The sequence below is a fragment of the Oryzias latipes genome, chromosome 18 (assembly GCF_053564925.1).
Source record: "Oryzias latipes strain Hd-rR chromosome 18, Olatipes_Hd-rR_3.1".
Classification (NCBI taxonomy): Eukaryota; Metazoa; Chordata; class Actinopteri; order Beloniformes; family Adrianichthyidae; genus Oryzias; species Oryzias latipes.
The window spans coordinates 21,954,036-21,971,167 of NC_136254.1; the positions used below are offsets into that span (position 1 = coordinate 21,954,036).

At 40.7% G+C, this 17,132-nt stretch overlaps 1 protein-coding gene and 2 long non-coding RNA genes across 3 annotated transcripts; 2 read left to right on the forward strand and 1 right to left on the reverse strand.

Moving 5' to 3' along the window:
- The first annotated feature begins 926 nt into the window (after positions 1-926).
- On the forward strand, positions 927-7,080 carry LOC144981325 (uncharacterized). Its single transcript, XM_078936014.1, has 3 exons — positions 927-1,004; positions 1,734-2,045; positions 6,175-7,080. Exons 1-3 carry the CDS (start codon positions 927-929, stop codon positions 6,316-6,318), a joined length of 534 nt encoding a protein of 177 aa, XP_078792140.1. The 3' UTR covers positions 6,319-7,080.
- A 6,517-nt stretch (positions 7,081-13,597) lies between these two features.
- Positions 13,598-15,762, forward strand: LOC144987107 (uncharacterized). Its single transcript, XR_013650965.1, has 3 exons — positions 13,598-14,688; positions 14,768-14,897; positions 15,073-15,762. It is a non-coding gene; the product is annotated as an uncharacterized LOC144987107 (long non-coding RNA).
- On the reverse strand, positions 15,062-17,123 carry LOC144987108 (uncharacterized). Its single transcript, XR_013650966.1, has 2 exons — positions 15,918-17,123; positions 15,062-15,517 (listed from the first exon to the last, which is right to left on the reverse strand). It is a non-coding gene; the product is annotated as an uncharacterized LOC144987108 (long non-coding RNA).
- Between the last annotated feature and the right edge of the window lie 9 nt (positions 17,124-17,132).

The following is a 17,132-nucleotide window of genomic DNA, read 5'->3' on the forward strand; positions in this document are numbered from 1 at the left end:
CTCACAAGTCTAGGTGTGCATCGAGGCTTACTAGATTGACGACTATAGAACACAATACATTGCATTTGAACATTTTTGTGAAAAAAAAAAGTATTTTAATTTATTTTTCTTTAGAAACCATCCAAGTTATCATCATCAGAACACAAGCTTTAAAAGGAAAAAAGCAAAAGGTGACTCTGCAGGGAATCAGTATAAAAATGATTTTGTTTGAATGCCACATTAAAATGACAACCACGTGGTCATTCCATGTGAGATTGGATCCAGGAACATGTCTTAGTCCTGGAAAGAGGTGAAAGACCACAAACTGCTGGGGGCCACATTCTCGGTGGGGTTTGTTTTTTCATCAATCTGTGCTTGAACGTGTTAACTTGTCTGAACCGGCTAGAACAGGGGTGGCTAACCCTGGTCCTCAAGAGCCTCAACCCTCCCTGTTTTCCAGTTCTCCTTAACCAGCTTGCTGTTGATTGGCTGCCTCAAGTGATTTCACATCCTGATTGACTGAACACACCTGATTTTGGTTATCATTATCGAGCAGTCTAGGTGGATTCTAATTCACATTTAGAAGTCCCAAATATGAGGGGGGGAAGGGGGGACTCTGGGAATTGTAGGTTTTGTGGGATTCAAAAAAATGTGATTGGACAGCTTTTTCTTTTCGGGTAGTCAGGGGGTCAGGAGCACTTTCACTCCATGATAAATATATCTGAACTGTGCTGAGAAGCAAGTAAGCTTGATCTGGTCTACCTGTAAAAACAAGTTAACTCGTGGGTGAAGGAAAAGATTAAATTCTGCAAACCATGGCGTGAAGCAGATCAAAACCTAAAAGTGATTTAAGCACTTTTCTTATGCAGAAGGGAAAAACAGAACTGGCCACAGCTTGAATTCAAAAGAAAATAATAAGAAAAACTTTGTGTAGAGCAAAAGTAAAGATGCTTATCGACATCAGAGGATGTCTGCTACCAACCTTCCTGTTTTTTCCCCCTCATCAGTACCTGTTGTCGGCTAGGGTTAGAAATTGCCCCCAAATGAGTGGCTAATATAATTGGAAGACATTTACAGTTTGTTTTGTCTCCTTAGTGTGAAACCAAACCAAATGAAAGTGTGACATTGTTGAAATTCTTTTCCCAGTCTTGGGTACTTTTCTAATGTTAAGACAACCTTAAGTTAAAAGTTAATTTATTTTTCTTTTTATGCAAACATTATTTGGTGGCAGTTTTAAAGTTTTTTACGCATTTTATCATGGCAATAACAGATTCCATTGTTTTCCATTTTGTTCTAACTTATTCTATTCTTTTAAATAATCTATTCATGTTTGACTGCATTGCTGGTAATAAACTATGCTTTTAAAATGATCTTGTCAAAAATATGTAATAAAAATGTTATTGAGTTAAAAATGTGTGAAAATAGGTTTTCTTTTTCCATAAGTTAGAGTGGTTGATTTCTTGTATCTAAAGATCCAAAACCTATCGAATAATAATTATTTTATTATTAATTTACACGTTTTGCTATTATTTACATATTTTAAAAAAACTGGTGGATGATAAATCAGATGTTTCAATTTGAAGTCTAAATCTAAATCTAAGTCTTTTTTTTCTAAATTTGTCCCTCTGTAGGTTTTCCATCAATAGAATCAGAAATACCAGTAAAAGTGAAATATGCTACTTGATTTTCACACATCAAGGACATTTTACATATTTTCTAATTTATATATTTTTTCCCTCCCATTTTCTCTTCAGAAAAACAGGGAGACCTTTCTATTGGACCACACCCCTGATGGCTCACGCATCGTGTCCCCGTCCCCCCCAGAGGGGGAGCCCCGCGCAGCGAGGCAGGTGCAGCTCCTGCACTCGGCACTGCGGCAGTGCCTGGGTCTGCTGCACTGTGTCATCCAGAAGGAGGAGGAGGAGTGGGGCAAGCTGGAGGAAGACTACGAGTCCATGAAGAAGAACGTCCGAGTGAGACTGGAGGATTTGCTCTACACAACCAAGAATCTGGTGGAAAATGAAGACGGGACCCTAGAAGTTACCCCGGATCACCAGTGTACTGAGGTGAACTCCTCACTCGGTCCATTTTTTTTGAAGGGGCTTAATTTGTTACATTTGAAGATTAATGGAATCCTCGAGTAGCAAAGGAAATGTGCTGATTGATTTTTTTTTTTTTTGCTTGAAATCCCGACTCCAATCCTCTTTTGATCTATTTTCAAAAGGTTTCCAGTGGTCTTTTAATTACGATTATGTCGTTTTTAACCAAAATCAGCAAAACCTGCACTGTTTTCTTGAACATAGATTCTGCAAAGTGGCAGGAGTAATACGCATCTTTCAAAAGATGGCGTAAACTGCGATAAATGGTTTCCGTAAATGTGCTAAAGCAATCTAACGGCAGATTGAAATGGTTAACACATCAAGCCGTCGGCACGTTGACCAATCAGATGGAGGGTTTCTTGCCGTTGACGAAGCCCTTTTATAGGTAGTAGGGACCTTAAAGGGTGTCACTGCGCCTGTTTCCTTTACCATTGGAAAAACTTGGTTTCCGCTTTGGAAAATCGACGGTGTTAAAATATGCGTTGCGGTGCTTACTGGGATAGCTTAGTGGACATATGTGAGCTAACGGCAACTTTCTCACAACTTTGGTTCCATTTCATAGCTTTGTGAAAGGTACAAGATAAATAAGGCCCCCAAACCCCCCCCCCCCCCAAACATTGAGGAAAATTGCCAAAACGCGCCAGTCAGTATCTGGTGTGACCACCATTTGCCTCATGAAGTGCGACACATCTCCTTCGCATAGAGTTGATCAGGTTGTCTATTGTGGCCTGTGGAATGTTGGTCCACTCTTCTTCAATGGCTGTCCGAAGTTGCTGGATATTGGCAGGAACTGGAACACGCTGTCGTATACGCCGATCCAGAGCATCCCAAACATGCTCAATGGGTGACATGTCCGGTGAGCATGCTGGCCATGCAAGAACTGGGATGTTTTCAGCTTCCAAGAATTGTGTACATCATGGGGCCGTGCATTATCATGCTGCAACATGAGGTGATGTTGTTGGATGTACAGCACAACAATGGGCCCCACAATCTCATCACAGTATCTCTGTGCATTCAAAATGCCATCAATGAAATGCACCTGTGTTCTTCGCTCATAACATACACCTGCCCATACCATAACCCCACCACCACCATGGGCTACTCGATCCACAACACTGACATCAGAAAACCGCTCACCCACACAACGCCACACACGCTGTCTGCCATCTGCCTTGAACAGTGTAAACTGGGATTCATCCGTGAAGAGAACACCTCTCCAACGTGCCAGACGCCATCGCATGTGAGTATTTGCCCACTCAAGTTGGTTACAACGACGAACTGGAGTGAGTTCGAGACCTCGATGAGGACGACGAGCATGCAGATGAGCTTCCCTGAGACAGTTTCTGACAGTTTGTGCAGAAATTCTGTGGTTATGCAAACCGATTGTTTCAGCAGGTGTCCGAGTGGCGAGTCTCAGGCGATCTTGGAGGTGGACATGCTGGATGTGGAGGTCTTGGGTTGGTGTGGTTACACGTGGTCTGCGGTTGTGAGGCCGGTTGGATGTGCTGCCAAATTCTCGGAAACGCCTTTGGAGACGGCTTTTGGTGGAGAAATGGACATTCAATTCCCTAGCAACAGCTCTGGTGGACATTCCTGCCATCAGCATACCAATTGCACGCTCCCTCAAAACTTGCGACGTCTGTGGCATTGTGCTGTGTGATACAACTGAAGATTTCAGAGTGGCCTTTTCTTGTGGCCAGTCTAAGGCACACCTGTGCAATAATCATGATGTCTAATCAGCATCTTGATATGGCACACCTGCGAGGTGGGATGGATTGTCTTGGCAAAGGAGAAGTGCTCACTATCACAGATTTAGACAGATTTGTGAACAATATTTCAGAGAACTGGTTATTTTGTGTATGTGGAAAATGTTTCACATCTTTGAGTTCATACCATAAAAATGGGAGCAATAACAAAAGTGTTGCATTTATATTTTTGGTCAGTGTAATTAAAGTTAGATTGACTTTTGTCAGTAAAAATGTTGCAGTAAAACAGAAATGATGTATTAGTTGTTTTCCCGTCCGTTCATGTATCACAGGTCATATTATCATTGCACTGTTGGTGGCAAAATTGTTCATTTGATGACTGTTTATAGTTTTCAGCTGTGTGGTGGGCGTGTCACTTAGGTAGACAGCTTTGATTATATGAATGAAGTTCACCTGTTTACTGTTTACCTGTTTACTCGGAGCAGGTGAGCTGGGGATTGGCACCTTTTGTTGGCCGCTAGCGCGAAACGCAATGACGCGATACTTTGTCGCTTTGACAATTTGTTGCGTGTATATTTGCACCCGTTACTTGTTGCTCTGAAATGGCAATAAAGACGCTTAAAGCAACCCCTTTCATAACGTTCATGATGAGCCTGTCGCCACAAATGAAAATAATGACAAAATTGAATACTCTAAATAAGTAATATTCGAACGTAGCTAGTTGTGCGCGTCATTAATGGAAATAATCCCCCGTTAGCTTGCAGCGGAACACATTTAAGAATTCGAATTCTAGAGTCAGTCAATTTGGTCTTTGGGAACTGAACAATAAGCCCTCTTCTACTTAACGTTTTTCCCCCCATCTGATTTAACCCTTTAACTCTGTTTGTCATCAACCACACTCTTTTACATACCGCAAACTCCTCAACCCTTTATGCAATCAGTGTGAATCGGCTTTGCACCAATCTGCAAAGACACAATGAACGTAAAGTGTAAAGCTTCTTTTCTTGTAAATCCTTTATGAAAAGAAGTGTTTGGTTTTGATAAATCTTCCTTTTTTTTATTGCTTATCCTTTTACCGTTTGAATTCATTCTTTAGGTCTGAACTTCTTTAAGTAGACCCATTCTGATAGAAATTGTTTAATTGTGGCATTTTTCTAAAGATGGAGAAGAAAATTATGGTGGAAATTGCATTTCCAAGTATTATATCTTTATTAATCATTGTGAATCATGGGCAGACAAAAAAAATCCAGTTTAAATGAATCAAATCTGTGATGCAGAAAACAGGCTGGATTGGGCACACGCTCCTTGCTCCACTTAAACAGAGAGCTCTCAACAAAAGGGGGGCGGGGTTGCTCTGCGCCAACAGTCCCGCCCACAACTTTGTGTTCAACGAAGAATTTCTGAAAAACTCCTGCTGCTCTGCAGAAACGATGTCCTAGAAAACAACACAGGTTTGTTTATTTTGGCTAAAACTGCGTAATTAAAATTAAAAGACCACTCTTTGGAAATAGATCAAAAAATGATCGAATTGGAACTTTAACGAAAATGCAAAAAATATTCAATACACTTTTCAATAAAGGTTTCAATAAACCTTTGAAATGTCAAGTTGGGTAAAACTTCCCTTTTTATTTGGAATAGTGTAAAAAATGAATGAAAACCTTTCTTATTTTCAGGTGAATTTCATTTGTCAACGCTTTAAGGTTTCTTTTCAGTCTGTGATTGTAATATATTTAATATATTACGCAACCCCTGCAAGTGCATAAAGGTTGCCAAAGTACATTTATTTAAAAGAAACTTTAAGTATTACTTTAGTTTATGTAAGGGTTAATGCACACTTCGAAGGCCACTAACTCGCTTATACCATGGTCACTTGCAAAAGAGATACATATTCCGTTTTTTGTGTTTTATTCTGGTTATTTATTCGGTTAGTTCGCTTTCCACACAAAGCGGACTATTTTTTAAATGATGAGGCGCGTTGTCATGACAGCTTAGCCAGGTCGGTGAGCCGGCACTGATGTCGACTGCAGTGACAAAAGGAAAACAATATATATGCTGATCGTCGAAATGTGTTGAATAAAGCATCAGTTCAGAGAGAAAATTCTCCTCTTACCGCTTGTTTTTGTCCAGATGATGAAGCTAAAGTTTGATTTAAAGAAGCCAGCGCAGTGATATAGAAGATTTAAGCTATGTGACCGGAACTTCTTTTTTAGGCGTGCATTATCACTGTTGATTATCACTTTTTAATCCATACCCAGCAGACACAATCGAGTATTAACCCGGACCATGCTATATATAATAACTGTTAATACTGTTTTCCTTTTTAAAAAAACGACTTATTGGCAAACAACTGATCATAGATTTTTCTTTTTTTCTGGATTTCTTCTCCCCAGGAAGTGGACGGTGCCGGTGGGGTTTTTGGCCTAAAAATGTGGATCTACCGTGTTCTGGTGGAGCTGGCCCACTGGTCCCACCACGCTGTGCAGACCCTCCACGTCCTGCACAAACAAACACAAGGAGTCGAAAAGGAGGTTTAAATTGGTTTGGCTTTAACCACACCAATCAATGAATTGCAATACTAACAGCCCTTTTAATGTACTCTACAGTAAACATGAATCTTAGCCCGGCCTATACTCTGAACACTGTGTGAAAATACTAAATGCACTGCCCAACACTAAGCTTTCATCGACCCACATTAGGAGCTTTTCCCACACTGGTATTCCCACAACTACGTGCTAGATTGACCTCTGTTTTTGCTGGAGTTCTAGTGGGTTTGTTGAATTCAGTGCAAAGGTAAATGTGTTACGTTTCAATTGTATTCTGTTTGTAATTTATTGAAGTACCTCTGAAAACATTGTAGCTGCTACTAATAACACTCCAAAATGTACTAACTGCTAGATAAACACCAAAGTAATCCACTGTGATTAACGTGCAGCCGGATCTGTATTCACTGTTGAGCAGCTCTCCTCAGAGTCCGCGCTCCACGCCTTCATCGTGAGAACGGTTTGGAGACAGAAGCATCGTGCTGCTCTTTTTGCCAATATTGCTCCTGATGGTATACTTGAAGCTGAACTTCTCTGCCTGTTTCAACCGTTAAGACCAATTCTGTTGTGTGCCCCCTCCCCCCAAAAACCAGGAAATGGCTCAAGAACTACTGCATAACATTTTATAGTGGAATTGTATGGTCTGAGACAAAAAAAAGTATTAAACACTTTGAGCTACAAGCCCTTCTCTGTGGCATGAATGAGGTCTGACTTTATGACATGAGTTTTTAAATAAACTGTGTACTTTGTTTGTGAGAGTTGACTTGATGCGTGTTGGAGAACGAAATACCTTATTGGTCCTTAATGGAAGAACGTTCATCTCCCTTAAGAGCCCCGTGGTGCACATACAGAGCTAATGCCTCGTAAGTTTCCCAGGCCTAAACAAAAATGTTGGTCCAAATGTTCTCTAAACAAACAATGGTTGAAAGAAAAAAAAAGTATCCAATTTTTATCTGTTTTCAAAATGTTCCCAGTGGTCTTTAAATTATGATTGCTTTTTTTTTAATCCAAAATGTAAAAACATTGTTTTCGAGGAAATGGTTTCTGCAGAGCAACAATAATTTGTTTAAAACTCACCTTTGAGTTGTGGCTGTTGGTGCAGAGCAACCCCACCTCGCTGGCTTACTGCCCCTCACACCAAGGTTATAATAGTTTCGGATTTTTTATTAGTTTTAGTTTTTATTTCGTTTTGAAGTTTTGTTTTTAAATTTATTTAGTTTTAATTAGTTTTTAGAGGCAGCTTTACTAGTTTTTATTAGTTTTTATTTTTTGAAATTGCTTCGTTTTAGTTTAGTTTTTATTAGTTTTAGTGTTAGTTTTAGTTTTTTTTTTGTAAATTAGGATATTTGTCAGGTGCATGATTCAAAATCACCAGAATAAGTATTGTATAATAAAAACTCAATCAAAGATCCATTTTGAAACACTTATTATTCACACAAGGACAACCAACCTTAAATTAAAATACAACAGCCGACAACAGCATTACGTTATCTGCTCTCGCCTCTTTTTCGGGGGAGGGCGGGCGACAGGCTAGCTTGTCTAGGTACTGTTGATTTGCGTTTTTGTGTGCGCTTTTTAAATGTACTTTTATATTCGTAGGGTTTCTTCCCTTTGAGGAGCGTTCCACAAATTTTGTCTCCTGCTTCGACTACAAGGCACTTACTTTTGTTTTCTACGCTGTTATATTCAAAAAAGTCCCAAATAGGACTCTCCCGCTTTCTCCCAACTTTTAATGCAGCCATCACACTCATGTAAATGTCTATGACCACACTAGCCGGCAGTGTCTGACAGACATCATGTGACGTCACAGACAACGTGATGCCGTAGGGTAGAGCCCTGCGCGGGACTATTTTCTTCATCCCGCTCCCGCCCGCTGAATTTCTGACCAATCCCGCCCGCTCCCGCAACGTATGTGTTACACTCCCGCCCGCACCCGCAAAACTCAGAGAATTTATTCCCGCACAGTAATAGAGATGCATTGATTTTGTATTGTCTCCAGTCCCGCAGGAAAAAAACACGTATTTGTATTGATATTATTTATTATTAAATAGATTCATGTCCCTCCTCCAGCCTCATCTTTTCATGCATTCCTCTTTGGTGTAATTTGCAACTTAATTATTAAATATATTTTCACTAATCCTGTTCGGTTAAAAGTGTGCGTGTGTCCGCGCGCAGACAGACGGCCTGAAGCGCGCTGAACCAGCTGGTAAAGATGCAGGTCAAAGTCATTTGAATTTATGGAGGAAAAAAAACATTGTAATGGTTCAACAGAGCTGAAAATTTATGAATTATTTTTTTCCTGACGGAAAAATACTTTTTTTTAGCTTCAGCCTTTTCCAGTTTTGCTGATTCGCAGATCTGAGAACCATGCGTGACTCAGGATGAACCTCGTTTGAGTTTCTTTTCTACTTCATCAATTGACATCATGTCCCTGCCAGGCAACCTGCTCCATCCTTATCCGCGCAGTGTTGCCGGATAGATTGACAGCTCTTTCATCCGTGTGCTGCGCTGTGGCGCCCGGACTATCGTGTCAACCTACGGTGACCGTATTTTGCGCTCTCTGTGTAGGACACATTGGGAGCGCGGGGATAAACAATTCTCAGCTACAGAGGATGAACAGGTGAACAGGTAGAGAGGAAAAGCAGGTAGAGGGGGGGGGGGGGGGCTTTGGTTTCAAACTCTGTCAGAGAGATGAAAACACGGGCGTCAGATTCAGACGCAGTTTTGACTGCAGGAGTTGAAGCAGAGACTTTCTCGGATGATTTTATGAAATCAAACATGGAAACATGATTACCAAGTAGAACTCTTCAAAATAATAAACCTGATCTCTCCACATTCTTCGTGTCTACCATGCATTGATGCACACATCGCTCCATGCAGCGATCAGACCAGAACTTTAGCTCGTAGCTCCGCCTGCACGCGACCGCGGTATCAGGCTTTAAAGAACACACTAAGGCTACGTTCACACTGCAGGGCTTAATATTCAATTCGGATTTTTTGAAAAAATCCGAATTGTTTGCTAGACCGTTCACATTTCCAAGTAAATCCGAACTTTTGTGATCTCCAGTGTGACCGTGACACGACCCAAACGAGACCCGCATGCTTAGAAGCCAGAAGAATACTCAACGGTGAACGACGTCACTTGTTGTTTGCGGAGCAAACGTTAACAATGGATGTCAACAACAGTGTTGTCAAAAGCGGAGCTCTTTTTGTAATATTAAATTTATTTTCACGAAGGAGCAGCACAATTACAATCTTCTCATTTTAAGAAGGCAATGGAGTCGGGATCGTCTGTACCCACTGTTGTGGAAAGGAAGTGTGTATGTGTTGGGGCCGCGCGCCCGCGTGTGTGCAAGCGCGTGCCGCGATAGAGAATAAGGGGGGGGGGGGGCAGTGTGGGCGCGCATTCATGTCGTGTGTTACGGAGGACGGTAATAAAAGAAGGTTTCCCCCAGAATAAATGCTATGGACTCTTTATCAACCCGTTCTGGAGAATCTAAGGATCAGAACAGGGAGGAGGAGGAGGATCGCCTCGGGTCCCCCGCGCTTCTGACCACGGTCGAAAGGGGAGAAAGAAAAAAAAGTCATCGCGGGAAAGGTTCAACACCACGCTCTGCCATTTAGCTGGAATTTTTTTCAAAAACCGCCCAGTTGCAATAAGAGCCCTGGAGTTTGGCCTGAATCGAGCTGTCACCCCAAATATTAATCCAATCGGGGACATCGCTTCCCTTCCACTGACTCGTCTTAGCAGCATCGTCCACCATGGTTGATGTTTACGTTCTCGTTCCCGCCTACTTCAATGCAAAATGATGACGTTTGTTGCGTGTCGATGACGTACAGTTTGGAATCAAGTCGCCTGGCCGGTCAGACGGCGGTCGCAATTGAAAAGAACGGCTACAATTCGGAATCAGGACGGCAAACCCACGGGGCCTGGGTCGCAATTGAAAAGATCGGATCTGTGTCATTCAGACTGTCATGAAAAGATCGGAATTGGGCCACTTAGGGGCAAAAAATTCGGAATTGGGTCGTTTCAGCCTGCAGTGTGAACGTAGCCTAAGAGGCGGGGCGGGGCGTTGCACACCAACAACAACAGGTTAGCTGACAGGGGCCATTGGGCGTCTCTACCTGGTGCGTTCACGGAGCTTCAGTACATACGAATCCAACAGCTGCACAGCCTAACGTAGTCCGCTAATATATATTCATGAGATATTCATGGCAGCACTGGTCCCGCGGGTTTTTTTTGCCGCCCGCTCCCGCCCGCAGCACAATTCAAACCGCCCAATCCCGCGAGATTTGGATTGGGTCCTGCCGCGGGACCCAATCCCAATGCAGCCCTCTACCGTAGGGGCCAAATACACAGTAAAACTAGCAGCGTGAAGTAAATAGATTTTATTTCAACCCAAAAGACTTATGTATTAACAAAGACGAAAACGAAGTATTTTTTGGGGTTAATATTATTTAGTTTCAGTTCGTTTTATACACACAACAAACAGTTTTAGTTAGTTTTCGTTTTTTTTTAAAACTCTCGTTTTTATTTTTATTTAGTTGACGAAATTTTTTTTTCAGTTCTAGTTTTTTCGTTTGTTTTCGTTAACTATAATAACCTTGCCTCACACCCCCAACCCAACAGTACTGGTGCAACAAAAATGGCTAGCAATAGTGGAGCTACCCCGCCGTACCGTTTGGAGCCTGAGTCCAGCTCCACAGGCTTTTATGAAGGCATCCGATAGGCCAGTTTATAACTTCAATAATGTCGGTTAAAGAAAACTTTGTGGGGAAAAAAATGAACAAGAACATGTTCTGCAAGTGGATGCATGAAAATGAGGTGGAGCAGGAAGCTTGTGCTCTGTTGATTGTAGCTATTTTGTCATAACTACAAGCGTTTTTTCATCTGCTTCTAACTTACCACAATTTGAATAAATAAATACACCAAAAACACGATTTTCCTTGGAGTGGGATTAAAAAAAATAATTAAACAACCAATGGAAAAAATGAAATGGAAAATAACTTGACTATATTAATTAATGTGTCATTTGACTGACATCACAAATGTCTTCAAACAGGTACTCGGTCTGCCTGTTAAAACAGTGACATGTCTGTGCTGGTTAGTAACACACTGTTTACCACAATGGATGTGGATCCCAAGAAAAAGAAGAGTTGGATTAGGAACAGCAAAAAATAAATGTACTGACAATGCCTAGTAACCCTTGTGCTATCCTAGGGACTTTACCACTGGGAGTTGGGTCATCTTGACCCACTAGACAGTGCTCTGAACCTTTTTTCTTCAATGATTTGTGATCTTCACTGGTGTCCATGGATTATATGAAATCTTTGCACCTTTATCCACCTTTGTCATGGTAGGAGAACACGTCAAAGTAAGGATGGGGTCATATAAAGTAGTAGCACAAGTGTTAATTGTAAGTTTTTCTCTAACAATTTTACCTTCTAAATAAATCTACAAAATGACAGTGAGATTTATGATTTAGCAGACTTTTTTTGCCAAAAATGGAGGAAAGTGGAAAAAGGGTAATAATATTACAAATAAAGTATTAATATTTGTTAAGGAATAACACGTCAATGTAAGGGTGGGGTCTGCACTACCAATGTGTTGATGAGACTTCGAACTGCAATCCGTCCCGCAGCTCTAGGTGAACAAGCTACCAAACTCAGGAGAACCGGGTCTTCCAGTAAAAGTGTGTGTCCGGGCAGAGCTCGGACCATCAGCTCACACAGCGGCTTTGGGGCAATGTGTGAGCTGTTCAAAGCAGAAATGTCCCTCAGTCCTTAAAAACCGTTCAAACAATCATATGGATTTGTGTTTCCAGTCGTGTCCCGACAAAATAAAGGCTGATGTTAATCCCACATATTTACGTTCAGCCAAGCTGGAGATTGCAGTAGTTCCCGCATGGATTTTATGTTCATCAAAGGCTAAATGTTGTTAGCGTGTGTTAGCATCTCCTACCCCTGGCTTCTTCCGGCTCCGTTCTTCTACAGAAAAAGCACTGACCGCACAGATTAAAATTAAAATGATGAACGAACAGGCGCTTCATAATAACTGTAACATTAATAAAAGCACATTTAGAAGATCATGTCGTATATTACCGAGCTGCCAGATAAGCGGAACTCATTTCCTCTTCCGGTATTTCAAACACTACTGCGCATGTGCGAATGATTTATTCAGACCGAAAGTGTGACCATGTGAACGTTTGTTACAATCGGAAAAAGGTTTTCTGGGCCCATGTACACGGTTGAATTCTAATCCAACCATTGATCCGATCAAGATATATTGTACATGTAACCGCAGCTCGCAGCGTGGCGGCGGCGTGGCATCACGATGGTATCGTCCATCGGCACAAACCTTATTAGAGCTAATTTATGATTGTCTGTTTTTAGATTTGTTGTTCGTTAAACAGCTGATCATTTCATCTTTCTGGATCATTTTTAGAAAAAGAAAGAAATGACTGACTGTGTTAAATGAACTGTGTCAAAAGGGTTGACTAAAATGTTTCATACTTTGATGAGGATTCAGCGGTTGAAGGACTGGGATGCTTTTCACCATATTCATTAAAGCTAATAAAGGGTTAAATATTAAAAATAACCACTTGATATGTTTTATTAAAGCTCAAAAATGGCTTTGACAGCATAGGAGAAACGTCACATTGTGAAACTGATCATCATGTTATGTCGTTTTAAGCCTAACAGTTGTAATGCTTTTCCCTTTGCCTCTGTAGCACTTTGCCGTTCCCAGACAAACGGTGTGTTGCAGCCCCTGATGACGGTGATATGAACAGACAAAGCTGGGGTTTCACTTCTTGGCATGCAGAAGCCCTAGAGTATGAGGTGCCGTGTAGGACATTATTCAGAATTAGCATTCACATACACATGTGAAATCTCTCACACACACTAGTGAAATGCTTGTATACATACAACTGAAAATGTATTCATTCACATACACATGTGAAATCTCTCACATACACATGTGAAATCTCTCACATACACATGTGAAATCTCTCACATACACATGTGAAATGCTCTCACACACACTACTGAAAATGCTCTCACATACACATGTGAAATGCTCTCACACACACTACTGAAATCCTCTCACACACACTACTGAAATCCTCTCACACACACGTGAAAATCCTCTCACACACACGTGAAAATCCTCTCACATACACATGTGAAAATGCTCTCACATACACTATCCAAAATGCTCTCACACACACTACTGAAATCCTCTCACACACACTACTGAAATCCTCTCACACACACTACTGAAATCCTCTCACACACACTACTGAAATCCTCTCACACACACTACTGAAATTTTCGACAGAAACGGAAGGCATTTCAGTAGAAACGGAAGTTGGCTGATTATCGCGAGATAATCATTCATCTGAATCATTCGAAAATGGCAGCCGGTTGCGCAAGGAAAACCACAGAAACGTGTAAGTATATTAAAAAATATCCAGTATCTGTTGTAAAATATATTTGTAAATACTTATGATGATGTGTTTAATATGTTATATTCCTCAATCAACAACCTAGATTGTTTTGAAGCTCATCAATTTCAGTAATGCTAAAGCTAACGCTAACGCGAATTAGCGCCGAAGGCTAAAAACAAACGCTAGATATTACATCAAAAAGCAGTGACTTCTAACCGTGGTCACAAGTTATTAACACATGTTTTAAATGTGTTCATATATGTAGGGACAGACGAGGATGAGGAAAATCCGATCCATTTGCGGATGGAGAAAGATAGCCTGTTTGTTTTCAAGCTAGCTCGTGCCAGATGGGTAGAGACATATGATCAGATTTGACTTCATTTTAATAAACGGTTAATCGTTGTCGAACTGGGTTAAAGGTCTATGTTAAAGACCCAGAAGAGAGAGGAGGAAAGGGCTAGAAGGGAGGAACAGCGACAGGAGAGTCTGTTAAGTTTACTTGAGTTGAAATTATTGTTCTAAAATGTAATGCAGCCATTGTTTTTCCAATTTGTTTAATAAATGTATGAACAAAAATGAATAATTTACATGTATTATTTAAATCTGAGCTATTTTTAACAATCTTAAAAGGATTTTCATATAAATATCAGATGTACATATTTAGAATTTCGTTTTATATGTTAATATTTATTTTTATACATGTTAACAATAATCCTGGTCTTCTAGAGTCATGTGTGTCACAGTTGGAGCTGAAAGGAAAGCAAAGATTTGTCCTTGCAGACAGACGTGACTCTGCTCGTCCTGCATGTTCCTGGTGTTGTCCTGCTGTGGCTCAACATCTGTGGCTAAGCAGTCGCCTTTGCTGATGCACAGAATGTGCAGAATTGAACTGCAGGCAATGATTTTCATTGCAAAGGTTGGTTTTACTTCCAGTGCCCCCAGAAATATTGCTCTCCTCCTCATCTTTATCATGCCAAATGCTCTCTTCACAACAGAGCGTGTTCTGGAGTGGTTCTGGTTGTAAATGCCTCGATGGCATTCCTCATGGGTTCCCTGTAGGGTGTCAGCAGCATGATGGAATGTGCAATGCAGGGATACCCACCATCACCCAAAAGGATCCTTCAGGTGGGTTTGTTTGATTTACATAAATTGGGCTTTTACGTAGAACCTGTGAATCATGGATTGATCCTGGATTCTCAACAAAAATATCTATAAATTTGGCATTAGAGTCACATACAGCATGCATTTTAATGGAATAAAAAAGCTTCCTGTTAAAATAACAAGCTGCATTATCTTTTAGGGCCTTTATTCTTATGTGGCAGCCATCAATGCTCCTTGTGACCCTTTGGAAGGAGAAAGACCAAGCGAGCTGCTAAAATCCAGAGGCGACTTATGGTAGTTCATTCCCACTGGGAAGCTGGGTGACCCTGCTCATCAGCTGGAGGATGCGGTCTGCCGTCCTGTGGACAACATCGCTCACGGTGGACCGTGTCATGTCAAAGACTCTGGCTACCACACTGTAAGATGTGCCACACGCCAGCCAGAAAAGAAACACCAGGACGTCAGTCTCCTGTGACCCCCCAGAGTGTGAGGAACCCGAAGCTGATGCTTCAGGACCATCGACCCAGATGCTCGATGGTCCTGCGGGTCAACCGAAAATCCAGTCTTGTGTCGGACTGACCGTCAGCGTAAAGGGCCAGGACAGACACCTTTGTGTTGGTAAAGCAGTAGAGACGTGGAAGACCCTGGAAAATGCAACATTAATTATTTCATTGAGGAAATTAAATCACATTTTTTAATGTTTCTATTTATTTTGATGTCTTACATTTTAGATTATGAAGTATTTATTAATTCTGGAAAATCTCGTGGTTTTTATTTGGCTGGGTTTTTGGATTTTCATTTAAACTTTTAAAAATGAAAGTTTTTGTTTTGTTTTTGTTTAAAACAAGTGATATGGTTTGACTCTGAATAAAAAATTCTAAACTTTGAACTCACAAGTGTTTCATGTAATTGGACTACACAAGTCACTTGAAAAAGAATGTTAAACTCTTACTCAGCAGACTGTGTAACCTTGAGCATGATTAGTAACAAAGTTTAAGTTAAAGTTTAGGTTTAACTAAAAAAAAAGCTTTAAGTTTAACTCACAAGTTATTCTGTCTGGTCAGGGCATCCAGAGGAAATCTTCTGAGATGTCTGCTTCTCCTTGCCGTCCTGTGATGCTGCATATCTGCTCGTTTTCAGTTTGATCTCACGAAAAACGGTTGAATTATTGCCAGGAACACGGACAGATTCATTTTCAAAGCCATTTTCAGTAAGGTGCAAGAAAACTACAGAAAAAAATGCCTCCTTGCAAGAGCCCGTTAATCGTTCAGTGGCACAAAAACAAAATAAATATTGGCATGAAAAAATAACTTGGGGGTTTATTTATGAACAAATACATTAAATCAACACCAAAGTGTTTGTAATTTAATTATTTATAAATCAGTCACGTTTTCCATGATCAGAACACAGAAGATTCATAAATAGTCTCTGTAAAATGTTCATATTTATTATGTTTTTACTCTGACAAATAAGTGTCATTCTCCGCGTTAAATAGGAGTAGTTCGCCTCCAGACCAGGTGGTGGCGGTAATGCGCCACTTTGTTTCCGTATCAAGCGCGTTATGAACAACACCCAAAAGAAAAAAGTACTGAGCACGGGTGTCTGAATTGCTTTTAAATTCAGAGAACTATATAGAACTATATAGTTCTGCACTATATAGGGTTTTAGTAGTTAGGGATCAGGGCAGGAATTCGGACACAGGTTCATTTCCACTGAAATGCCTTCAGTCGAGCAACTTCGTTTCTAACAATAAAGTAAAAAAAAAAACGTTTCTACTGAAATGCCTTCCGTTTTTATTGAAATTTTCACATGTGTATGTGAGAGGATTTTGGATAGTGTGTGTGAGAGCATTTTCACATGTGTATGTGAGAGCATTTTCACATGTGTATGTGAGAGCATTTTCAGTAGTGTGTGTGAGAGCATTTTCATTAGTGTATGTGAGAGCATTTTCAGTAGTGTGTGTGAGAGCATTTCACATGTGTATGTGAGAGCATTTTCAGTAGTGTGTGTGAGAGCATTTCACATGTGTATGTGAGAGATTTCACATGTGTATGTGAGAGATTTCACATGTGTATGTGAATGAATACATTTTCAGTTGTATGTATACAAGCATTTCACTAGTGTGTGTGAGAGATTTCACATGTGTATGTGAATGCTAATTCTGAATAATGTCCTACACGGCACCTCATACTAGAGCGTTGCTTTTCGTTTTTCCTTACAAAATGCTTCTCTGGGATAAACAAATGGCTTTTGTTTCTA

Bases quoted from the DNA above. Each gene is read 5' to 3' on its own strand.
- LOC144981325 (XM_078936014.1), top strand. From the start codon at position 927: ATGCTTATCGACATCAGAGGATGTCTGCTACCAACCTTCCTGTTTTTT. The intron at 1,005-1,733 runs GTTAGAAATTGC...TTTTCTCTTCAG, and splicing joins AGTACCTGTTGTCGGCTAGG to AAAAACAGGGAGACCTTTCT. The intron at 2,046-6,174 runs GTGAACTCCTCA...TCTTCTCCCCAG, and splicing joins CGGATCACCAGTGTACTGAG to GAAGTGGACGGTGCCGGTGG.